The sequence below is a fragment of the Callorhinus ursinus genome, unplaced genomic scaffold (assembly GCF_003265705.2).
Source record: "Callorhinus ursinus isolate GAN/ISIS: 27379988/994484 unplaced genomic scaffold, GSC_fseal_2.0 scaffold24, whole genome shotgun sequence".
Classification (NCBI taxonomy): domain Eukaryota; kingdom Metazoa; phylum Chordata; class Mammalia; order Carnivora; family Otariidae; genus Callorhinus; species Callorhinus ursinus.
In genome coordinates this window covers 9,528,318-9,553,809 of record NW_027397086.1, presented here as the reverse complement: position 1 = coordinate 9,553,809, position 25,492 = coordinate 9,528,318, and the positions used below count along the sequence as shown (strand labels likewise).

Here is a 25,492-nt window from a genome sequence, read left to right as displayed (position 1 = left end):
CAGCAGGATCAAGGAGGGTTTCTTGCCTTTTTTCTTCTTTTTAAATTATGGCTGCTCTGAATTCTGAACTGTTGCTCCCTGAGGCTACCAGAGGCAGGGGGCTAGATGGATTCTGGCCTGTAGCCCTATTTCTTATGACCTGTATGGTGTTTGTTAGGTTTTTTTGTTTGTTTTTTTTTTAAGATTTTATTTATTTATTTGACAGAGAGAGACACAGCGAGAGAGGGAACACAAGCAGGGGGAGTGGGAGAGGGAGAAGCAGGCTTCCCGCCGAGCAGGGAGCCCGATGCAGGGCTCGATCCCAGGACCCTGGGATCGTGACCTGAGCCGAAGGCAGACGCTTAATGACTTAGCCACCCAGGTGCCCCTGTTTGTTAGTTTTTAAATGTGAATTAGTTGCTTACATTTAAGTCAGGAGGGGTATTTTTTTTTTGGTTTTGTTTTTTGTTTTTAAAGTTTTATTTATTTAAGTAATCTCTGCATCCAACGTGGGGCTTGAACTCACAACCCCAAGATCAAGAACCACACGCTCTTCCAACTGAGCCAGCCAGGTGCCCTTAAGTCAGGAGGTTTTTTTTTCTTTTTTCTTTTGATTTTATTTATTTATTTGAGAGAGAGAGAGAGCGCAAGCATGAGCAGGGGAAGGGGCAGAGGGAGAGGGAGAAGCAGGCTTCCCGCTGAGCAGGGAGCCCGTTGTGGGACTTGATCCCAGGACCCCGAGATCACAACCTGAGCTGAAGGCAGACGCTTAACCGACTGAGCCAGCCAGGCACCCCGGTCGGAAGGGTTTTACATTAAAATCCGGTAGCTGCTTTTGAAACTGGATCATCTGGCCATCCTGGGCCTGCTTTCCAGTAGCACCACCGTGGGCTGGCGTGTGCCCGCTCCCTTTAGCCTGGCCCGGCCTGCTTGGCTCACCCTCTTCCCTTGCTGGCTGATGCCGGCATTTGTGTTCTCGATTCCTGAGCTAGGTGAGCTGCTGGGCTGGGGCACGCATTGGGGTGTGGGCCCAGGAGCCCCTCTGAGGAGCTCAGTGCTGCTGAGGGTAGTAAGATGCATAATTCGAGGCAAAATGAGTGGCCTCAGAGAGATGTTCCAACAGAGCTTGGGGCTGCTAGAAATGTTAATGTGTTCAGTAGGGCATCCATGGACTTGGCATATGTTTCTCGAGCTCTTGCTCTATGCCAGGCACCGGTCAACCCTGGCAGCTACAGAAAGATATTTAGGACACAGACTGTCCTCAGAGAGTCTGCATTTCAGGGGGTGAGGGTACCTGGAATGTGCTTCCAGGGAGGAGGATGTTTGAACAGTGAAGGTGAAGGGACATACTGGTCATAGGAGTGGGTGTGAGCAAAGGTGTAGCTCTGGGACCTCAGCAGGGCTCCCCGGGCATAAACTTCACCCCCTTTCTGCACCTCGCCAGGAGGACGTGAAATAGGCCGGGACTTAGGACTCGCCCAAGAGTGATGAAGGCACAGGGAGTCTCAGCCAGGAGCAGTGTGGACTTGGGGTGGGGGGAGTTCTGTGTGTTTTTCATTTCCAAGGGCTTTGACTCCATTTTTCTCTCTTTTTTTAGACAGACGTTATTTCTGAGAGCAATTTTAAGTTCACAGCAAAACTGAGTGGGATGTGCAGAGCTTTCCATAGACCCCCTGCTCCTGGCCCCGCACAGCCCCCTCTGCCATCAACATCCATCCGCACCAGGATCTGTGTTATAATACATAAAATCGGCGTACTCCGTGACTTAAAATGAAAGTGGTACAGAAGGGTATAGAGCGAAGACTAAAGCTCTCCCCTTTCTTGCCCCTGCCCCACTCAACACACACACACACACACACACACACACACACACACACACACACACACACACACATACACACCCACCCCACTCCCTGGAGTAACCACTGTTTATTTTGTTTTTTTGAAGAACATTCGAGAACCTGTTTCCCTGCATGCTTCCCCGAGCCTGTCTGCCCAGGGGGTTGTCCCACATCTGCCTCCTCACCTGGAGTGCACCATGTTGGTATACACGTTTCTGCCTCATGCGGCCGAACAGCCACACGGAATTCCATGCTCAGAAGGGACCATAATTAATTCAGCCAAGTCCCCTGTGATGGACACGGATGCTGTTCACGGGTTTTTTTTTTTTCCTGCTGCAAACGAGTGTGTAAACATCCTTGTACATTTGTTCTTGCACGCTTGTGAGAGTTTATCCGAGGGACAGGATTGTAGAAGGAGAATATATGAATTTAAAGTGGCCATTTTATGGATCTTAACTGTTGATCCATGTTGCTGAGTTGCCCTCCACAGAGGGTGGGGTGGTGAAGGCTCCTGCCTCCTGTGGGTGAACGTTGCTTCGCTCATGATCTTCTGGGGCAGCAAGAGCCGGCGTAGAGTTCGGGTGTGAGCTTTGGGGCAGGACCCAGCCAGGAGCTGGGGTGGGGGTCTTTGGAATATGCTTTTCTCGGGGTTCTTTCATGCTGTCGTCTACACAGATGTATCTATAGCACATCTATAATTCTGTTTTAACAGTTTTTAAAAAATCATTAGTCATTTTGCAACTTGCTTTTTTCACGAAGAGATTTTCAGAACATGTCCCTAGTCAGGACATGGACCTCTACCTCCCCGTTTCTATCTGCTGCATCGAGCTTTCTGCAGGCTCTCAGGCTCAGGTGCCAGTGTCTCCCTGTCTGGGGGAAGCACATTTCCTAGGAAAGTGCTTGTGCCGGGAACAGCACTGCTGTTATTCCTGCTGCGAGCTTGGAGCAGAAGTCATGGTTTTGCCTCAGCTTTGAAAACTGGTCTGGCCCTTCTGTGGGCTCTTTGCGAGTGATGTGTGGGTCCAGTGCACCTGCTGACTTTGTTTCTCCAGCCCAGGGCTCTTCTCTGCTCAGAGTGGCTACGAAGTCAACTCCTAGCCCCGCTTAGCCAACCTGGTTGACTGGTCTGGTGGGCCCCGTTCCCATGATCCTGGGGCAGCTGCCCCCTGCCTGCCTGTGAACAGATCTGTCTCTGGTGGAAGGTTGGCATGAGCCATGGCTCGCTCATTCATTGCTGGCATGATCTTCCTCATTTACCTCTTGGAAGAGCCCCTGTGGGGTCTCTGGGTCTGGCTGAGGATATGGTGCTAGGGGTGACGAAGGAAAAGACTCGCTTAGCCCCATAGGCAGTGCTAGTGGCCATCTCTGGCAGTTTCTGCATAGCACTGGAAGACTTCTGACTCCACGGAGGGTGGGTAGTCAGGGGAGGCTTCCTGGCGGAGGTGAGACTGGGACCGGTTGGGTTTGGAGGCGAGTCTCTGATGGAGCCCCTGGGCAGGGACAGGAAAGGGAGGGAGGGGCCTCAAACACCTCCATTAGGGAGATTCTCTGGCCACCTGTGGTTGCAGGGGGGACCACACGGGGGCTGAAAAGCTGCTAAAGGGGAGATTTGGAACCAGACAGACTGCTCTCAAGCCCTGGTTCTGTCAGTTTCCAGCTGTGCCTCCTTGGGCCAGTCACTTAACCTCTCTGAGCCTCAGTTGCCATGTCTATAAAATGGGATAATAACAGGGCTGACCTCTTGCCTGGACAGTTGTTGCCACAGACCCGCACAAAGTAACTGGTAGGGGCTACCATTCCGGTGACTCAATCTTCTGGGCGGGGGGTGATCACTAGAGTTGGCAGTGGGGTCTGGGTGAGGCCAGAGACACTTCTCTAGTGGAGTCCATAGGACTCGCTGATGGACTGGTGCTGGTGAAGGCAGCAGAGGTGACAGGCTGACTCCCTTTCCCCCTCGGGTCCCACCCCTAGCTGGGGAGCACTATTTGGGGGTCCTGTCTGCAAAAAGCAATCCATTCACAGACAGTGGATAGGTCAGGGGTCTCTGGGAGCAAGACCCAGGTTAAAAGGTGGCCCTGGGGGCGGATCCCAGGAGGAGGAGAGCCCGGCCTGCTGCGGACAGAGGGCGGGAAGGGTTGAGAGTCGGCTCCTAGGCTTGGCGCCACACTCAGAAAATGTGGCCAGAGATGATTTCTGAGCAGCCTTTGGGCGCGTCCTCATGGCGCCCTTTCTTCCTGGGTAATTAATGGTGCTTTTATCCTTTCTGAGAGGGTGGTGGTGGGTAGCAGGGTGGCTGGGCGGGCGCCGGGCAGACAGCGTGAGCCCACTCCAGCCTTCCTTGGCGATTTATCTCCTGTCAGCCCTGCTCTTTCGGGACATAAAACAAGTTTCCTGGGAGGCAGCCAGGGGCCTTGAGGCCCTGAGCTGGGCTGTCTGGGGCATAGCAGCTCCAAGGGGCCTCTGCGAAGCCTACCCCACCGAAGGGCTTTGGGATAAGCCCGAACAACAAGGCTGAGGGCACTGGCCCTGGTGCCTCCATGATCACACCGAGACAGGTGGGTGGAGATGGGGCTCTGAGATGGTCAGCAGCGTGCCAGGCAGTGCATAGCCAGAATCTGGCCTCCAGGACAAGCCCTACTGTCTCCCCTTATACCCACCTCTACACCAGGGGTCCTCAACCAAGGACCCCAGGAGTCTTTGGTTGGAATCCCAGAATGTGGACAGGAAAAAAAAAATATACCACCTTTATTTTCTCTGACCTCTGATTACAGTTACAAATTCTTATTTATTTATTTATTTATTTATTTATTTTTATTTATTTGAGAGAGAGAAACAGCACGAGAGGGGAGAGGGTCAGAGGGAGAAGCAGGCTCCCCGCTGAGCCGGGAACCCGATGTGGGACTCGATCCCGGGACTCCAGGATCATGACCTGAGCCGAAGGCAGTCGCTTAACCACCTGAGCCACCCAGGCGCCCTACAGTTACAAATTCTAATTCTTCCAGTTGCAAATGTAGGCGATAAACCATGGTGGCATTAGCCATTCTGTGATTTTGTAGAAATCATAGAAATCACAGACACTATAGTTTAGCGGGGGTCTTGAAGTAACACATTTGTTCATACTTCAAGGGGCGCCTGGGTGGCTCAGTCTGTTAAGCATCTGCGTTCAGCTCAGGTCATGATCCCGGAGTCCTGGGATCGAGCCCCGCATCAGGTTCCCTGCTCCTCCCTCTGACCCTCCCTCCTCTTGTGCTCTCTCTTTCTCTCTCTCTCGAATAAATAAAATCTTAAAAAAAAACCAAACCCAACGTTTTTCCAAGAAGGGAGTCTTAGACCTTTCTAGAGGCCACAGGGGTCCATGGCCCCCCCCAAAAAGGTAAAGGACTCATGGACTGGGCACTCAGGCCACTCTTGCTTCCTCTCCCTCACGAGGTCAAGGTATAATGTTGTCAAGGTGACCACATCTGCCCTGAACCTGCGTAATCCTCATGCCCAGCTGTATGCAGGGCTCAGGGGAAGGAACTTCTAGAGGGAGGAGACCCTGCCCCCCAGGAGCTCCTGGGCTTTTTGGGAGTTGGGGCAAGGGGAGAAAGACTTCCCTCCAAGGAGGGAGCAGCCATTTCTACTGTAGGGTCCTGATCCTGGGACAGCTTCTTGCAGAAAATGGCTTTGGATTTGGGCCTTGGGAGTCTTGAAGTAAGAGGCATGGGGAAAGCATGTCAGGCCAAGGGAACAGCATGAGCAAAGGCGTGGAGACAGGAAGCCTGGGGCTCAGGTGGCGAGTGTGGAGTTGGTGGTGGGAAGGAGGGCAGAGGGGAGGAGGGGAGCGGGAGCTTGCACCCTGCGCTGTCGGCCAGGGGACGGACCACGGTGAGGGTTTCAGCAGCCGAGTGACGTCATCAGGTTTGGGATCGGGACAGTCCCTCTGGCTGCTGGATGGAGGGAAGGCTGGAGAAGATGGGGCTGGAGGCTGGGTGGCCATCGAGGAGACTGGGCGGTCCACCGGTGGGGGGCGCGGAGGTCTAAAGTGAGCCCAAATGGAGGGGCCTCAGGGAGGTAGGAGTGGGAGTTGTCCCAGCTGTGGAGTTAGGTGGGATGGGAGGACCTTGAGACTTCAGACACTGGAGTCTGACCAGCAGCGTTTGAAGCCTGGTTCTGTCAGTTGTTGGCTGCCTGGCCTAGGCATGTGGATTACGTTCTCAAAGGTTCACTCCCTCGTCCAAGGCACATGATGATAACCGCACCCACTGGCAGGGTGGCGTGGGTGTGCCAAGGGACAATGTGTTTAAAGCTCAGCACAGTGCCTGGCACAGAGTAAGTGGTGGACATGCCCCAGCCGTGACAGGTTGTTTTTTTTAAGATTTTATTTATTTATTTGCCAAAGAGAGAGAGAGGGAGAGCACAACCAGGGGGAGCAGCCGGCCGAGGGAGAAACAAACTCCCTGCTGAACAGGGAACCTGATGCGGGACTCGATCCTAGGACCCTGGGATCATGACTTGAGCCAAAGGCAGACGCTTCACCGACTGAGCCACCCAGGCACCCCGCCATGAGAGTTTTTATCACCAGTGATTAAAAGAGATGGTTCTGGGGACCCACTGGACCGGAGAGCCAGCAGGGAGAAGAGAGGCCAGTTGGTGGTCTCAGATCAGCATTGAGGCCTGGGCCTCTGCACTCGCATCTGAGACCAGATCTGCCCAGCATGGGCCCTGGGCGCTGCTGTCTTCCCCTTGTCCCAAGGGCTGGGGCAGGGCTGCCTCCTCCCTGACCTCACATCCTCCACTCAGCTTTCTCTCATCAAGGCCTCCTCTGGCCTCTCAAGTGCAGTCCCTCCCTCCCCGCCCAGGAAGGGTCAAGCAAAAGGTGCGTCTCTTTCTAAAACCTCTGGCCACATCTGACCCAAGTCTTCCTGTCCAGGAGTTCCCAGTGATGGAAGATGTGCAGAGTGAGAGGGGTGCCCAGAGAGATGACCTTAGCACTTTGGTTCCAAGTCCCAGAGCAGGAAGCGTCTAGACCAGCATCCTGCATCTAGTATCCAGGAGCCCTCGCTTAGCAGGGAAGCGGGGGACAAGGTGGGCAGGGGACCAGAGCAGTGTCTTCAAACCTACACCTTCCCACACTCCCCCCAGACCCTCACTGGGCGCTCCCATACCCCACGTGGCCTCCCTGTCTCCCCAAGGGCGAGGGGTTCCAGCGTTCGTGTGCTGCTCAGGGCAGTGGGAGCCCACTGACGCTGGAGAATAAATTTGCCATGTTTTGTAGAGCATGCGGAAGCATATTTGGGGGGTTTAATCTTCTTAATAAATCGTTCTCAGATTGCACACTATTAAACCCCTGGAAAATTCATGAGCATGCTGGGAATAGAGACCTCATCGGGAAGGTTTGACATGAACAACCCAATAAACGCAGCTTCTAAATTGGGTCAGGGAAGCCTCCAAGGCCTAGAGAGAGGACATTCCCACTCGCTTGGCTCTCCCCGGGCCTATAAATTAATCATGCACACAAAGGGGGCCTTGTCCTCTCTTGTCAGGGCCGGGGGTGGTGTCTGTGTCCGCTGACCCAGCCCCACTCCCACCTCAGCTGCAAACAGAGCTCCCGGTGAGGCCTTTTAGCTTCTGTGCTTTGTTATTCCTGTGTCTCCAAAGCAAGGTGGGTGTACATTTCAGCAAGAGAGATGTAGGTTAGATATAGGAGGAAGAACATCCTGGCTGACCGTGGGGTGGTGTGAAGTCCCAGAATGGGCTGCTCAGGGAACTCAAGGAGACTCTTTTCTCTAGGGCTTTTAAGACCTGGCAGGCTCTGTCTCCCATTGGCACTCTGGGGCCACTGCCCCATGACAGCAATGACCAGAACAGACATTGCCCCAGGGTCTGGAGTCAGGAGCCAGGCTGCAAAGTGCCTCCTTCTGGGCCATCCTGTGGCATTTATCACCCACCTGGCCTAAAAGGCCCAGCTGATTAGACACGGGGCCAACATCCTCTAGACCCAAACCCTCACCATGGTCTAACCACATGGCATTTGGAAAAGGGAAGTCAGGTTAAGTCTCTCTGTGGTTCCTAGGCTGCTGTGAAATCTCAGTGGGTCCCCTCCTTTCCCTAATGTCCTCTGCTTATTGGAATCCTACTCAAAGTCCTGGCCCAGATGCCACCTCCTCTGTGAAGCCTTCCTTGATCTCCACCTGCCCTGCCAGTCAGAATCAGTTCCTGCCTTCCTTATGCTTCCTCTGCCTTGGGTCCTTGTTGTTGGGATCCTGCGGGAGTTCATGTGTCCTACCAGACGGTTGGCTTCCTGAGAACAGGGACTGTGTCTGAGCCCCCTTGGGCTCAGACAGTGTCCCTCACAGGACAGTGCTACTATTTGCATGGGTTTTCACATGCCAGGTCCTGAACACCCCGTGCCAGCTGTGGGAATCCTGGGCTCTTGGACCAGGAGTAGTGGGGCACAGAAGGGCAGGCACAGGAGGGAGTCCCCGGCAGGCCGTGGCTGACCCTGTCTTCATTCACTTGGTTCTGACATTTCACAAGTCTTTATTCGTTTTTCTCTGAGCCTGCTTAAAGCCCTCTGATTCTGCAGGTCTTTGGAGGGAAGTGAAATGGGCCTCAAGGGTACACATGAGCTGCCTCAGCCCCAGGCGTCCCCTTGCACATGGAAACCAGCCCTATCCTAGCACAAGCCTGGGCAGGTGCAGCCTCTGTGAGCATCTTGGAAGGGGTGACGTGTAGGTGTGAAGCTGGGCGGGCAGTGGTGGGGGGGGAGTTCACTGTCAGCATCAGAGGAAGGAGGGAGGCCCTGATGTGGGGGAGAGAGAGACCTTTCTCCGGGGAGAGCACATTTAGGAGGTGTTCCTGGGTAGCCCAGCAGACCATAAGGGGAGGGGGTGGGTCCCAGTGGAATAGGAGAAGGCAGTGGACAGCCCCGTGGGTGGGGGAGCCCTTTCTGGGGCTGCCTCTGGCCCCAGCCCCCAGTCCCCAGGGGCTAGGAGGAACTATTCCTCCACCCTTGTCCCCGACACATGGCCTGGGCCGCTCCTTGCTGACTCAGGCCTCCGAGGGATCCTCAGCCCCCCAGCCAACATCAGACTCCGGCTGAGCTGCGGGGCCCCACGTGTGTCAGGGGCTGTGTGTGTGTGTGTGTGTGTGTGTGTGTGTGTGTCAGGGAAGCTGGTGGCCCAGTCAATGCCTCAGGAGGTCAGCAGGTGGAGAAAGAGAGCTGTGAGACCCATGGGGTCAAGGAGGCCTTCGGGCTGTTCATTGGATGGCACTAATTCAGTGCCTAAAAATAATCCCGGACTCCCCACAGCACTTCAGAATTTTCCAAGCTCTTTCAGACCTGCAAACTCATTTCAGTCTCCAACAGCCCGTGAGGAAGTGAGTGCCATTCTTATTTGACCACAGGGAAGATAGAGTTCTAGAGCAAATTTGTGGAGAGCTGGCCGCCAGCTGGTGGTTGAACGCAGGCTGGAGCCCGGGTCTCTGTGGCCCCCGGTTCCCCGTGGCCTCCTGTGGCCCTGCTGGGACATGGAGTGAGGGGGACATCGGCTCTGCTTGCAGGGCAGAAGGCCGTCGGCTGGGGGAATGTTTGGGTGGCAGAGGAATGGGTACAGTGGGGTAGTGGGGAGTTCTGAAGGGGTGGGGACTTCCTGTGGGGCTACTTTGCAGCCAGGCCTTGGGGAAGGAAGGGTTCCCACAAGCAGAAGGCGTGCGGCAGGGGGGTTGACACAGTCCAAACCCAGGGCACTTGTGGGTGAAGACGGACAGTGGCAGGCAGATTGGGGTCCAGCCAGCTTGTGAAGCCTTGACACCCCCCCACCCTCCAAGCCCGAGCCGCTCCTGCAGGGCCCGGCAGGCCCTTGGAGCAGGACAGTCACATTTGGGAAAGCCTGCTGTCGAGGACCCTGTGGGCAGTCCCAGGCACAGAGGTCTTTGGGGGGGACACACCGTGGCTGCACCAGCCCCTGGCTGCACCCCAGAGGTCCCCTCTCCGTCCCCATTCTCCTGGCCCAGTCTCCTGCCCCAACCCACTTTTATTCTCCTGGTCGCATAGAGAAGAGAGAAACTTGCCTCTTCAGATGACAAAGTGACTTAGGAGAGGAAGACAATTGGAGGGAGAGAAGTGGTTGCCACGGAAACTGTAAAGCAGAAGCAGAAACTTTCAGGAGCTGGACCGGGGAGGACAGCAGACTTAGTGGTCCCCAGGGCCGCGGGCATCAGTGGGGGGGGGCGGAGACCAGGCCAGCCTGTGACGTCCTCTGCTCCGTGCCCCACACCGGCTGGGCAGTGCAGGGATCTGGGTGCCCGGGGGGGCAGGAGGGCTGCCTGGTGGCTCCACGCCTCGGGTTGAGGTAAGCAGCTTGTGATCCGAGGAGGAGCCTGGGTTTTCTGTCCAGAACCCCACACAGTTCAGAGGCACCAGTCAAACTTAGCCCAGAGGAGCACCGAGGTTCCCTGCAGGTCTTTGCATGATGTCTTCCTTCACTGTCAGAACACGCAGAAATGACTTGGCCCTGGACCGGACAGTTTACAAGGCAGCTTTCTGCATGTTGCCTCATGCAAGCCCTGTGATAGTCCTGGGCAGGACAGTATTCATATTCTACAGGGTGGGAGGCTGAGGCCCAGAGAGAGGAAGGGATTTGCCCCTGGTCACACAGCCGGGCACTCCCAGGGATGGGATTCCAACCCCTAATGTGCTGAGCTCTCCCTGTATCCCTGTCACTTTTTTTTTTTTTTTTTTGGGGGGGAACTCTGCCTTGAGCTATGTGCTCCCTGTAGCCTCTAGACCTTTCTCATCCCTCATGTTAGTAGTACTTCCTCTGGGTCATTGCCAGTTGCTTCCTGTACAAACCTAGGCCAAGTTGCTTCTCTCTGAGGCTTGATTTCCCCATCTGTAAAATGGGCTTATAGTACCTTCGGCCTTTAAAGGTGGCTGTGAGTGAGACTACTCTAGTCAAGCACTTGGCACAATGCCTGGCACAGAGGCTACCCTCGGAAATCTCTGTTGGCTGCACCTGAACCTGGCAAGTACGCAGTGGGGTAAGCAGGGCTGGCATGCAATCTTCTGTATTCCAGAGAAGTTTCTTCAACTGTGAGACAGGTCTGATGAGTTCCTGCCTTCTTTGGGCAGTTAGAGAGGTAGATTAAGATCTCATCTGTGGAGTCTATGGAAACCCTCGAGGCTGGGTGGGAGAAGCAGTAGAGTCTGCAGCCCAGCCTTCAGACTGGCCACCAGGGCCCCCGTGGGCACTGGACAACGCAGCCTACGTTGTCTCTGCCAGGATTCCCACCATTAGGGAGGGCGAGGGGGGAGTTGGGGACCTGCCCAGTTAGTCCTGAGTGTGAGGCTCAACCTGCTTGAGGTTTGGGTCTGAAATGAGCTCTTGAATCCCACGTGGCCTCGTGGGCCTGCTCCCGAGTTGGAGCCAAGCCTTAGATTTCTCCGGGGAGAGGCCAGTGAGCCAAATGTATCATGAACTGGCAGAAAGGCAGCATGCTCTGTGTGAAAGATAATGGGGGAAATTTATCGGATGGGCTATAAATCACAGAACGAAAGCAACGAAACTTGTGCGGAGGAAAATTAGTAAGTCCTGAGCTGTGACTTGTTTGGGGTGGGGGCGGAGGGCATTTGGCCCCCTTTGGCTTCACGGAGCTCAGAGGCCCAGACGTCCGGGGACTCCAGTGCACGTTCATGTGTATGGTGCTTTCCCGCATTCAGGACCGTGACACCCTTCCCCTCTTGATCGGCAGCCGCCACGTGACGGTCCCGGGCCGGGCTCCGGGGTTATGATGTGAGTCAGGTGGGCAGGCCCTGCTCCTTGGGGAGGACGGAGTGCCAGGAGAGGCAAATGTGACATGAATCACCAAAACACAGATATCGTTGCACGATGTGGAGGGCTCCCTGGAGGAAAGGTCGGGCAGGGGGCCCGGAGAAAAGGGGGTGGGCAGGCCTTGGGGGAGAAGCAGTGAGGTTGGGGTGGCAAGGGAGTGGTTTCTCGGGAAACGAAGAGGGAGTGGGAGTGGGCCAGGCCGCTCAGGAGAGCCGGGGTGGAGGGATGAGCTGGAACGGGTGTCCACAGGCTAGCAAGGCCGGGGTGGCTGGGACAGAGGGCTGCTTTGTGGAAAATCAGCTTGAGGAGGGGCTGTGGGTGTTCCCAAAGCTAGAGATGGTGGCGACCTGGATTTGAGTAACGGTAGTGGGGAGAGGTGGACAGACTCAAGTTAGTCTTTGGAGCTAGCGGTAGCCTGCTTCACAGAGGAGCTCAGAGCCTAGGAAGCCTGTGTCCTCCGAGTGGGAACAGTGGGAGCAAAGACACAAAGAGAGAACTGGGGGCTGGAGGACTGGGGACCAGTGCGGCTGAGGCCGGCACCCAGTGACCACCCTCCGGGCTGGGAGTAGAAGCCAAGGGCCCTGCCTCATTGCTGTAGCGTGCCTTTTTACAAACAAAATGACCCAAGGACAGGAGAGGGGAGACCATTTGTGGCAGCAAGGGGTCACCATTAGGAGCCAGGCTACGTGAGGTCGCATTCCAGGTCTGCCACAATCACCTTTCTGTGCCTGTGTAATGGGCGAATAATAGTGTCCACCTCTTAAGGGTGTTATGTGGACTCACTGACTTAATGCTGCCTGGCAGAGAGGAAGCTCTGTGTTGGGGTGAGTAACTGGGTCCTGTGTGACCTTGGGCAAGGTCCCCTCTCTGGGCCTTGGTTTCTCCTGGCTGGTCTCTGCAAACACTTCAGGGGAAGGCTCTCTCTAATCCCTGTGGTGCCGGCAAGTGTCCAGCTCCTGAGGGTGGCCAGGGTGCGGCACCAAGCTGGGAATGGGACCGTGTCCCTCCCAGCCCTGTAAGGGGACACCAGGGCCTACTGGAGCTGTAAGGGGATATTTTAATCAGCCCAGGGCCTGGTGAGGTCGCAGGGCACACCGAGCAGGACAAAGGGCGCCGGTCAGGGCTGCTGCCCGACCTGAAGGGACCTGCTGGGCCCCAGAATCTAGATCGTCTTTGGGGAGCTGGGGAGGACGGTGGAAGCCAGGGGCTTCTCTGAGGGACGAGGACCATGGGCAAACTTTGTTGTTCTCCATTTGGAGCCCCAGTTTCCCCATCTGTACTGTAAGGCTTGGGATCCCTGCCTGCCTACCACACGCAGAGTGCTGAGAAAGGGACAGGAGACAGGTGGCGGTTGGGAAAAGGCTTATGACACGGTTGTTGGGGGCTGGAGCCCCAGAACCCATACGGAGCTGGGGATCTGAAAGAGAGAGAAGGGGGCCAGTGTGGCCAGGGTGAGCTCACTCCCGGCTGTTTAAGAATGCAGACTCCTGGGCTCTTCCCAGGCTGGCTAAACCAGACTCTCCCCGGCGGGCCTGGGCATCTGCATTTTAACCTGTTCTCTGCGGCACTGAAGCATCTCCAACCTGAGAACCCAGGTTCTGCGCCATCCCGTTTGCTCCAGTGGGCATAGGGGCCCAGAGGAGTGGGGAGGGCCGGTCCACGTCACTCAACAGATTGGAACCCTGTGCCATGCCACCCTGGGGATCTCAAGGGGCACAGCCCTCCCTGTGGTGGCACCAGGGCCAAGGACTTTGTCCTAGGGCTCTACAGCCCAGTAGGGGGCAGCACCACGGGCTACACCAGAGGGCTCCAAGCTGCTCTGTGGGCCCTGGGGCTGGCAGGGCCTGGAAGGAGCCCTTTGGGGAGGGGGGAGATGTGGGCCTCAGTGGGAAGACAGGTCTGTGTGTGCATGGGAGCCCGTGTGAGGGGGCTGGCTGGGAGAGAGGGGCAACAGGAGGACATAAGAAACACAAGGGCAGAGAAAGCAGGTCTAGAAAGTTCTGAAGCCCTCTTGGAGCTTCCTGAGGCAGAGGCTACAGGGAAGAGGAGAGGGGCTGTGGGTCACACAGGCTGCATCGGAGCCTTTGTAACCCAGGTCGCCAACACGCCCCGGCTCAGTCCCCCTCTTCCCAGCACTCTCTGGGCTTTCTAATAAAGGTCAGCCAGAGGTCAGCCCCCCACACCCTAACCTAGGCATTTTAGCCAGGAGGGATGTGGGGGTGGGGCTGAAGCTCCAACTCTAGCCCCAGCCCTCCTACGGGCTCCTCCTTACTGTGCGTGTAATAGCTTCCTCCGCTCCTGGGAACTGAGGGAGGACCCTGTGCAAGTCCCAAGCCTTCTGAGCCCTGGGTGAAGGGTGGACTGACACTAGATCCCTGAAGGCCTTCTGCAATTCCTAGTTATGGGAAGGCACTGTCACTTGTAGACTTTCTGAGGACAGGGTGGGGGTGGGGGGTGAGGGTGGGGGCGGGGACAATTTGGTAGTGAGCTCCCCATCATCAAAAGTATGCCAGATGAGACTGAGTGAATTTTGCTTCATTTTAGGCCTTTGCCTGTGGTCCTGGACCATCCCCCTTTCACACACCTTCTATGTTTTTTTTTTTTTTTTTAAGGAATCCCTAGAATGATGAGGTTTATTTATTTATTTTTAAAGATTTTATTTATTTATTCATAAGAGACAGAGAGAGAGAGGCAGAGGGAGAAGCAGGCTCCTTGCTGAGCAGGGAGCCCAATGTGGGACTCGATCCCAGGAAGCTGGGGTCATGACCTGAGGTGAAGGCAGACACTTAACCATCTGAGCCACCCAGGCGCCCCACCTTCTGTCTATGTTAATCATTAATCAGGAGGAGAGCCCCACCTGTGAGAGGGGTGAGTCCCAGCCAGGGGGACTGCTGATTTCCAGGATGACCCTGAACTTGTTTTCCTTGGCCCCAAACTTTTAGCTACTTCCTGTTTGAGCAGGCACAGAAATTCTAGGGCCCCAGCCCTTCCTCCTCCCCTTGGTGGAATTTCCAGACAAAATGCTGTTCCCGGGATGGGGGCAGGGCTGGCATTGTTCTTGCTCTTAAGAGTCGGGGGTGACAGGTTACAGAAGCCACACTTAATTCTCACCTATGTGGTCCTGGGACACCAGCTTTGGGCAGGGTGGGATCCCCAGCAAAGGCCAGTAAGTGTGAGAACCATGGTTCTGGCCTAGCCTGCCCCTCCTCTAATACCTGCTGTGGTTCCCATTTATGTTCCAGACTGGGCACAGAAGTTCTATGTGTAAGTGCCGAAGGGCCACACCCCCCCAGGCCAACCCCATTTTACAGGAGGGGGACAGGGTGAGGGTCTGCGGATGAGAGGGGACTTGCTCAGAGGCACACCGCAGAGCAAAGGCACTTATTCATCCGTTCCCTTCTTCTGTGCCAGCCCCAGGTTAGTCAGGACTTACAGCCTGGCCTCCTGATCAGCTCCGGGTTGCTGCCTGAAAGTAAACTTTGCAGCCTGCTTGTCTGTGTGTCCCATTGAGGAGAGCCAGGCCCCGAGAGGGGGAGTGACTTGCCCCTGGTCCCACAGCTGCCCTTCTTGAGAAAAGAAGGGGGGCTTTGAGCCCAGCTCCCTCTATTCACCTCATTCCCTGAGTGGTGACTGCGTGCTGTTCTGTGCATGGGGGATATGGCTGTGACAGGAACTAACAAGGCCCCTGCCCTCATTATGGTTTAGGGGCAGACAACTAGTGAACAACCGAATACACAGATAAGATAGTTTTAGGAAGCAGAAGGTTGAAGAAAATAGGGCAATGGGACAGCATGTGGGGATTGGGGCAGAGGCACTTGAGATAAGGTGGCCAGGGCAGGCCTCTGAGAGTGTGAATTTGAGCCGAGGCCTGAATGACAAGAAGGAGCTGGCCATCTGAAGATCTGGGGTTAGTGGGTGAGGCAGAAGGAAGAGCACACGCAAAGGCCCTGAGGTGGGACCATGTTTGGCATGCTCAGGAACTGGAAAGCTATCCAGCCGAGTCTACGACTCTCTTAGCCAGTGGCTCCCCAAGAAAGCTGCTAGAAAACTTTAAGAATCTGGATTCTTTGGCCCTACCCACCAAAATTTGGATTCAGTGATGTTGAGAGTGGCGCCCTAGAATCCGTGTCTGAATGCTTCAGTGTAGTTTGTGGGCATCTAGCCTCGCTCCCCCACCTGCAGTCCTGCCTTCTAAAGCCAGGCCTTCCCTTAGAGTTGCAGAGTGGGGATCAGAGAGATCTATGACTTGTCAAGGTCAGATGGCCCCAAAGCCACAGAGCTAGGCCTAGAGCCCGATCCTCTGCCTCCCTGGTCAGGGTTCTTTCTTTACCACTTCATTTCTCCCCTATTTAAGGGCTGCCTGGGCCTCACTGCCACTTGGGTCTACACCTCATACAGCCTGCTCCCGAGACCCACCTCATCCTCTGCTCCAGCCTCACAGTTCTACACACTGCCCCAGCATATGCCTTGCTGGTTTCTACCTCAGGGCCTTTGCTCGTGCTGTCTCCCCCTCCAAGAATACAGTCTTCTGCTCTCTACCCAGTCAACTCCTACTCAGCCTTCTGACTCAGTGCCAATGACTCTTCTTCCAGGCAGTCTTCTGGGACTTCTCCCTCCTCTGAATTCCTTAGAGCTGAGTCCAGATCAGAAGGGGTCAGCCACTTTTCGCAAATGCTGCTACCATCTCTCGTAGTCAGTCTTACTGAGAGCCTACTCTGGGCTGGTAACTCTGCTGACCAGCTCTGGCTATCCTGCTCTCAAGGAGCCCGGATGAGTGAGAAAAGAAATAGCCCAGAGGGGCAGATGTTAGTCAGTTTACATACAGGGTTTGGATTCGCTATGCTATTTGACTTTCTACAACCTCACAAAGTATAAATATCATTAAACCCATTCTGTAATTGAACTGAAGGCACAGGCAGGTGAAGGCACTAATCTGGGCTCACCCCAAATCCCATACTCTTGCAGCACCCTGCTTAGATGGGAGCTTCCTAGGAGCTGGCTCCTGGGCCAGTTCATCTGTCCTCCTCAGTGGGATCCTGCAAGGATTGAGCGAGGCCCCTCCTGCCTGGAACCCAGGCCAGTGCTGGCCATGAAGTGGTTCACAGATGACCAGGCAGGCCTGCCTGGGAAGGGAGGGGGCTTTCTGACCTCACACTGGGACCATATGCCACCCCCTCTGGTCACCCGGTGGGTGTGGAACTGTCTGGGTCCATCAACTGGAAGGGGAAGACAAAGCTCGGAGACCTGGAGACTCAGCCCCAGGCCTGGGCCTGGAGAAGGAGGGGTTGGGGGCCCACCTGGAGCTTGGCAGCATTTCTGGGTCAGGGCAGGGGGAGGAAGTCCAGGGAGAGAGCTGCTTCAGGCCTGGCCATCTGGGTTGAAATGCTGGCTGCTTGGGTGGGGGTGAGGAAGGAGGGCTGGGGCTGGGGCCTGGAGAGTGAATCCCAGCCTCCCCTAGCCCTGGGACTGGAGCCCTGAGCTTCCGGGGCAGCCGGTCTGGAGCTGGAGCCCAGGGCACCTGTGGCAGGAGGCAGCAGGCATTCTGGGGAAAGGGGGGGTGGTCCAAGGAGTCAAGGGGGAGAGGGGGTCTTGGCAGTTCTGTTTAAGTCCCAAGGTGGCCTTGCCCCCAACACTCACGTGTGACACTGGGCGAGTCACAGCGTGTCTCAGCCTCCCTTTTCCATCTGCAGCGAGTGACGCTGCCGCACCCTGACTGCTCTTTGCTGGGGTGTGAGGGGCAATCAGACCCCTGATGGCTGGGGAATTGATGCCAGATCCGGGCAGCGTCCCTGGGGCAGGTGGCTGTTCTGTGAGGCCTCGGCTTCTCCAGCTCCATCACCCCTCTGCAGGTTCCTGCTAGCTCTGACATGCCAGGATTTTAGGACAGGTTGTTGACATGTACGAAGGAACTACATCTTCTCTGGGCTTCTGGAGGACAGGAGGGAACATATAGGTGCTGGTTTAAGACTGGGGGAAATTTCTAGATCCTGATGGAATCCTATGGAGGTGGGCCGGGCGGAGATGGAGATGTCTCATCTCTATTTAGCACATGGGAATCTGAGGCTCAGAGATGTCAAGAGGCTTCCTCTAAGTCACATAGCACCCAAAGAAACACAATGACCCTGCTGACTGGCCTTGTGCCCCTGTTAGGGCCCTGGCTTCTCCCAAGGCTCGCCCTCAGTCCTGCTTTGGGTGACTTTATTTAGAAAATACACTCCCCAAGGGCTGTGTGTGTGTGTGTGTGTGTGTGTGTGTGTCTGTGTGTGTTCAAATACCCACCCTTGACCAGGCTCCCCATTCCCCGTGTTGAAAAGGGCAGAGTCATCCAAGTCTGGGGTCGGCATGGCCCTGATTGGGCCATTTTCTGGGAAGGATGTCAATAAAGTTGTTGGTAGCTTTCAGGAGGAAGTCTGGGGAGCAGTGGAGGTGTTGGACAGCTGGCTGGGCCTCGAGTGTGACTTCACAGGGCCTGTTTGCACCTTCCACTGTGTGGGGAGAGCCCCTGCTCCCCCACATCCTGATGAAGGTCCTGCTCCTGGTGCAGCCTTGCTCCTTGGACGCATAGTAAACGCTGGAAGCTGTCATTGCTTGCCAGACAGGCCACCTCTCCAGGCTGAGGCCCATGACCCTGACCATTAGCGCCCCCCACCGCGGCACCCCCATCCACACCCCTGCCCAGGGCTTCAGCCACACAAAGGTCGAGGCTGGCCCGGGAGGCGGATGTGTGCCGGGCTGCCTGGCTAGGGACTTCCCCTGGTCACTGCTGCCTACCCCTGTCCCGACAGGAAACATGACAGGTCTGAGCCCTCCAGACACCCATTGTGTGGGGCCTGGCGTGGGCTCCAATGTTTCCCCTGTCAGGGCTCCTAACCCTCTTCACCTCCTCCTGTTCCTTGTCAAAGCTGGCTTTTATGGAAAGTTCCAGGCTGTTGCCCCTCCTCCCTCTCTGCATTGAAGTCCTCCTCAGTCTTGAGAACTTTGTTTTTTCCAGCTTGCCTGGGTTCAAATCCTGACTCCTAGTGCCAGCCGTGTAACCTTAGGGAACTTACCATCTCTGGGCCACCAATATTTTCTGTAAGCTGAAGGCGGTAACCACCCGCCTCTTAAGATTGTTGTGAGATTTTTTTTTAAAGATTTTTATTTATTTATTGAGAGAGAGAGAGAATGGTAGAGAGAGAGCATGAGAGGGAAGAAGGTCAGAGGAGAGGCAGACTCCCTGCTGAGCAGGGAGCCCGATGTGGGACTCGATCCCGGGACTCCAGGATCATGACCTGAGCCGAAGGCAGTCGCTTAACCAACTGAGCCACCCAGGCGCCCAATTGTTGTGAGATTTAATGGGATCCTGTGTGTTGAATGCCCCAGATAGGGTCTGGCACACAGTAAACGCGGAATATGGTTTAGCAGTATTAAATCCAAGCTTCATCTTCAGACAGACCTCTCCAGGCCAAACTTCTAGCCCTCCTCTGTGGAAAGTCTTGGACTTCTGGGATCCCCTCCCGGTGTAAGTCCCTCTCCTCCCTGGATGGAATCTGATGTTAGGTGACAGGTTCTTCTTGCTCTTTCCTCCTGGGCCAAACGGCCCCTCAGTAAAGGCCATGCCCTTCTGCCTCGTGCTCACCTCTGTCCCAACACTGCAGGGAACAGTGTCCTTTGTGGGCAATTGAAGGCTTTTCAGGGGTAATTCTGACAATATGCATTTTTGTTCCTCTCTCACTGACCTTAAACCTAATACCCCAGGAGGATGGGAGAATGCGTTCGGCTGGCCCCCTCACTCTGCAGCTGGTGCCCCTCCTGACCTAACAACCCCCCCCATGCCCACCCCAGCCAGTGGTTTACCTGGACTTACAGCCCAGCTCTAGGCCACCCACCCCTTCTTCCCAGCAGGGTGTTATTCCTCTCCTGACACCCAGATGCAGATTCTTTGGGTCCATCTCTCCTTGGTCTTCTCCTGTGTCCTTATTATACAACCCAACTAGTGGGGTGTGGTGGGGGTGGGGAGGGTCTCTCATTGGGCTCAGACTGCTTTAATGAGGTGACATCTGAGCTGGGTCCTGAGGGCTAAGGAGGAGTTCACCAGATGCAGAAGGAAGAGCTTTGTGGCAGCCATCTGATCAGCAGGGCAAAGGCAGGGTGGGAATGAGCGGGGCGACTTTGGGGAGCAGATAGATAAGGGTCTGGAGTGGGCAGGGGTGCAAGGGGAGGTGGCTGCTTTGTGACAAAGCTTGGTCCTTTTCAGTACTCTGTGAGCTCACTTTTGGAGGCTTTAAGGGCAGGTGGGGGTTCAGATCTGATTTAGCTGGCCCCTGTCCCCGTGTCTGCACTTACTAAACTTGTAGATTCCCAGGCCCCATCTGGAACCACGGACTCAAGTGTCTTGGGGGAACAGAAATATCCGAGTTTAATGTACTAGGGTGATTTGGAGGCTCAGGGGTGTGGAGGCGGCAGGCTTGACCCCGACCTAAAGCAGCAGGTTGAGAGGTAGGAGCTGGGCCTATTCAGGAGCCCCTCTGGAGTCCAGAGAGCAGTGGAGAACAGACCACCAACAGACGGCCAGCCCTGTGGGGCCCCAGCTCACAGATCAGCAGGGCCTGGTAAGCCCACGCTGGCCAGGGCAATCACAGAGGGCTTCCCCTTGGAGGGGGAATATTGCAGGAAATGATGGTGGGGAGGGTGTTTTCAAATGCTCCTCCTCTAGTCTAGGTGGCCTCCAGAAAGGGGACTGCTCCTGTTTAAAGGGAAGAGGCCGCAGGGGCAGTGAAAGGGGGTGGGTGGCTTGCTCTACAGCGGGATTGATTCCAGATGCTCTGCTGGGGTGTGCAGGGATCAGCCTTTGTCTGCCTGCCTGCCGCCCTGGGGGTCCTGGGGCAGGAGGAGGGGCAGGGAGCCCAGGCCCCTTGTCTCCTAGTTCCTGCCCTGCCCCCTGCCCACACAGTACTCAACTGGTTCCTACTCCCGACCCTCCCGAGGCCTGTGGAGATGTTCAGCTTGCGTGGTTGGCAATGTCCACCCCATCCAAAGGCCAGGAATGCAGAAGCTTCTTCCTCTTCAATAGCAGACCCTCTTCCCTCCACAAGGTAGATAAGTTGGGGGCCCATAGCTTCTCCTTGTAGGCGGGGAAACTGAGGCACAGAGAACTTGAGAAGCCCAAGCATAAGCAGAGAGACTCTGCCTGACCTTTAGAGCCCAACTGTGCTCACCGATGAGATCCGGAGCTCCTGGCTACTTCCCCCCTCCCTCTACACACAGACAACTAAATCTGCTAGTTGGGGATGCCCCGTCAAGACCACTTGTCTCAGCCACTGATAGTCTGTTGGCAGGGAACCTCTCATTCCCTCAAGGGGAGGCCAGACTCTGGTTGATCAGGGCATTTCTGCTTTGGGAAGGAAACTGGGCCTGATGAACTCCAGGCTCTGGGTACAGGACTGATGCCCCCACCCTGAGCTGGACTTTCTGGGAGCCTTCCACCCACCGAAACTGGTGGGCCTGGCTGCAGAGGTTGTTCTTTCTGGAAGTGCCAAGGTGTGGGTAGGTGGCTGCAGGAGCCCCACCTGAGTGGGGAGGCCAGAGGAGGATGCATACAGCTTTTCTCTGGGGCCTCTGCTCTGGCAAGGGAGGCGCCTGCGCAGTGTTTGCTATTGAGAATGAGCTAGAGCAATGCTTAACCCAAAGGAGGTTAAAGGTGTCCTTGCAGGCACCGTGGTTTACCATCTGCACCAGGGACTGGCCGGCACTCTGGAGAGAGGGACCAGTGGGGGTCTTTGGACAACCTCAATTGGCTTTGGAGGAGCATACCCCTTCTGCCCCTCCCCCCTGGTCCTGGGAAGATGCCTGGCTTCCAGCTGTGATCTAGGCTCCTCCAGACCTGGGGGCCCTCCCCCCTGGCTGAGGGAGCCAGGGAGGGGGCGCTCTTTGTGACGTGCAAAACGCGGCCTGGATTTCTGCCGAGACTGCCCCACCCCCTCCAGGGCCCCACCTTTCTGTTCCGGAGAACTTCCAGACTATCTCCAGCACCCACAGATGACTCTCCCTCAAGCACACCCCTAAAACTTCGTGTTGGGAGCCCCAGGCTAAGACCACTTGCCTCTGCCATTTTCTGTGTGACTAAGGCCTGTCAGCCCTCCCTGTCAGGGCCTCAGTTTACCCTTCTATACTTGAGAGAATGAAGCTCAGGCAGGTGGTTGTCTGCATAATTTACAAGATAAATGCTGCTCCAGGGGCAAGTAGGAGGAGAGAGAGAGACAGAGAGAGACAGAGAGAGAGACAACCAAGGGCCAGGACGGTCGGGGAAGGCTATAGAATTTGGGCCCTAGAAGGATGGCCTTTGGCAGGGCAGAACCTTCTGGGAGAAGCACAAGGAAGAGTAGGAAGGAAGGAAATAGTAGGTGAGGCTGGAGAATGGTTGGGACCAGATGGTTGGAACCCCAAATACCAGGGAAGGTTGTCTGGATTTGGGGAGCCATGAAGAGTTCTTGAGCTGGGGAGTGACTCAGAGAAGTCTTTCAGCAGGAGGCAATAGAGAGAGTTGACACCTCGCGCCTTCATCTCCTCGAGGGTTGGGATTCTTCTTCAGGCTTGCCAGAGCTGCTGTGAACACCCAGGGGGAGGAAGACCCCACCGCATCTGTGATGTTCTATTTGGGGAGTGGTCTAGATTATGCGCGGCAAAATGTTCAGATTTGGCAAAGCCTTCGAGATACACAGGTGCTCCTTACCTCTCTCTCCTGTTTGTGCGCTTGAGATATACACTGCAATCGTAATTATATACAAATAATATGTGTATCAAACGGAACAATTTTTAAAAACGTAGAGAACAGGCAAGTTTTCTGCGTGAAAGGGACGTCTTTTCAACCCCGTTAGGGGGCTAGGCCGGGAGCTCACCTGGCGTGTGTTTGCGGATCCATACTCAGTCCAGTGAGCTTGGGGCAGAAACGCGCCCTGCGGGGTCAATCTCATTCGGACCCTAAAAAGGTGACCGGTTTCGCAGCGCGGTGCCCGCCTGGCCGCCTGGCCGCCTGGCGTGCACCCTGTCTGGTGCCCGCGTTCGCGCGCACGCGGGTGTGCACCGTCTACACCCGCGGGCAGGCTGGAGCGTCCCGTGCGTCCCGAGGTCGGGCCACGGCTCTGGGGCGCGAAGGGTGCGGACGGTGACCCTCCTGGGGACCTGCCTGGGGTCCCGGGGCACTCCGGGCCGCCTCGCCCCGCCGACTCCAGGCCGGGATTTCTCCTGCACTGACTTTCCGGGCCGGTGCCAGCCCGGCCTCCCGGTCCCAGGCCCCCGCGGCGGGGCCGGCTGCTCGGGGAGGGCGGGGGCGGGAGGAGGAGTTTGAGCGACTTTGTGGGGCAGCCGTGGCCTCGGCGGCGCCCGCACCAGCGCGCGGGAGAAGGCAGGGACGCCCGCCGGGCGCGCCAGAGCGGGCGATGGGGCCCGTGTGAGCGCGCCCAGGCCCAGCCCGGTGCCCGGCGGGCGGCAGCATGTCCGCGGGCGGCAGCGCCAGGAAGAGCACCGGGAGGCCCTCCTACTACTACCGGCTGCTGCGGCGGCCCCGGCTGCAGCGACAGAGGAGCCGCTCCCGCAGCCGGACCCGGCCCACCAGGGGTAGGCGCCACCCCGACCCCTGACCCCTGGGCTCCCCCTACTGCCACCTGGCCACCTGATGTCAGGAAATGCCAGGGACCCTGGATCTTCCAGTCTGTTTAGCCGGGTCTCCCCCCCCCCCCGCCCCTGCCGCCCCCATCGCCCTTTCTGGCTGCCCGTTACTGTGTTGGCTTGATCCCCATCCCCGCAGCTTCTCTCTCATCCGCCAGCGTCCTGGGGAATCCGAAGCTCTGTCTCCCCTTGTGCCTTGCGCTGGGAAAGTGGAGATTGCAATTCGGGGTTCTCTTTCTTCGCTTCTCAGATGCCACCTCCTATTCCCCTGTGCCTCAGTTTACTCAGCAGCCTGGCAATGAAGTAATCCTGAGTGGATCTTGGCTTTTCCTCATTTTGCCTTCAGGGCCCTGGCCTCCCAGCTTAGGGTGGGGGGCCCATCTCAGCGCCCCCACATACCTTCTCTCCCCAGGGACTTCACAGGCTTCCCTACCTCTTGCGTGGAGGGACAGGTGGCTGGACTTCAGAGGGTCCTACCCCAGGAGTCCTTGGCTCCAAAGCCAAGATCTGCCTGGGACCCCTCCAAGTGGATGATGGGCCCACCTCCTTTGAAAAATTTCTCTCTTTCCATCGCGGAGACGCAGGACAGGGAGGAGGGGCAATGGGAACAGCATTTTCTTTTTTCCAGTAACAGGATCCTCAGTTGGAAGCGCATGGGATCCAGGAGGCTGCCTTTTGGGCCCGGTGGGGGCCAGGCCTTCTTTCAGAGGTTGGGTGGGATGGAGTTTAGGGAGGGGGCTCCTGGAAGGGGAAAGCCAGAAGGGGTCCTGGGGAGGCCAGGGTCCCTGTCAAGGGCCTCAGGACCGCTGACGTGCCAGTGGGTGGTGGGTGGTGGGTGAGAGGGAGGAGGGTGGTTGGTAGTGCCTAGCGGGACCGGGGCCGAGTTGGTTCTCTTGGGAAACGGGAAGGCTGGTCAGCGGTTTGAGCAGATCCGTGCTCGGGATCCGGCCGACCTGAGGTCAAATCCCCACCCTCCCGGGTGCTGGTTGTGTGGCTCGGGCCCTGTGGTGTTGCTGCTGAACCTCAGTTTTATCGTCACCTTGAGGGTAAATCAGACAGTACGCGTTCATTTGCTTTTCTCCAGAATGAGGAAGATTTTTCCCACAGTCAGGGCTGAAAAACAATGTACAAGGCTTCCTCAGGAAGTAATGAGTTCCTGAAGTAGTGAGTTCCCCATGCCTGGATGGGTTCAAGCTGAGACTGGAAGTGTGTACAGGTGTGTGCTGCAAGTTCAGTCCTCAAGCGTCTCTCGAGGCCTGGGGTCCACCTCCCCTTGTCTTCCTTGAAGTAGCCTCTGGCTACCTAACCCCCCCCCAATTCCATGCTTAGCCTGAGAGACTAGAGATCTGGGTTTGAGCACTGAGACTTCAGGCAAGCCACTTCTCTTTTCTGAGCCTCAGTTTCTTGAGCTGTAAAGGGGGCTAGCTAGCAGGACTTGTAGGACTCAGTGAGGAAATGGGTTCATGCTTTGAGAAATGGGAGTTGTACAAATGCCCAGTAATGCTCAGGGCACCCTGAGGCCTCCACCCCTCCCCTCTCCTTGCAGATGCTCTGCATGACCTCCTCTGCACCTCCGTGCCCTTCTGTTCCTGACTGCAGAGGCTCAGAGAGAAACGGAAGTCCCCCTCCTGCTCAGCTGACTGGGCAGGAGACAGTGTGTCCAGCGGTCACCTGAGCCCCAGCTTCCAGGCACCTTCTGTGCAGGAACCCCTGCTTTGTGTCACAGCCTTGAAGGAGCTCAAAGCCTGCAGGGAGTGGGGAGGAGACCGTCAATGAACAGAAGTTACATCTGGGGAAATCAGGGAGAGCTTCACAGAGGAAGTGACATATGGACAGCAGAGGGAGTGGTTGGGTCAGATGTGTGTTCAGGCCCCTGCTCTGCACAAAACTGTCCTTTGGCCAGTTACCTCACTTTGGCCTAGTCTGGTAAATGGGCGTAGTGACAGGTGTAGTGATGGCAGCGTCCTTTACGGATGAGAGCAAGTGCACAGAAGGCTAGAAGCCTGTGCTGTCTGGCACTTGGACCAGAGTTGAGCAGGAGCTATTGGTGTTCTTACTCTGGGCAGAGGAACAGTCTGTGGAAAAACAGGGAGAAGGAAAATGTCTTGGGCATTGTAGAGAGAGTTCGTCCTGGGGTGGAGGAGGGGAAGGGCTTGGGAGGGGGATAGTGGGGAGCCGTAGTTTGGGCTGGAGAAAGGGCCTTGAGTGATG

The 25,492-nt window shown here is 56.3% G+C and overlaps 1 protein-coding gene across 9 annotated transcripts in view; it reads left to right on the top strand.

Moving 5' to 3' along the window:
* The window catches only part of DAB2IP (DAB2 interacting protein), a 188,712-nt gene that overhangs the window by 41,197 nt on the left and 122,023 nt on the right, over window positions 1-25,492 (top strand). Inside the window, exon 1 of one of the 9 annotated variants that reach the window (XM_073905800.1) lies at window positions 21,684-22,017. The exons of 4 other annotated variants lie outside the window; for them this stretch is intronic. In XM_073905800.1, the coding sequence (XP_073761901.1) occupies window positions 21,795-22,017 (223 nt within the window). In that variant the 5' untranslated portion in view covers window positions 21,684-21,794. Of the gene's footprint in view, window positions 1-21,683; window positions 22,018-22,966; window positions 23,231-25,492 lie in introns of those variants that run through there. 4 more of the 9 variants (XM_073905796.1, XM_073905795.1, XM_025888680.2 and 1 more) reach the window with 4 other exon arrangements.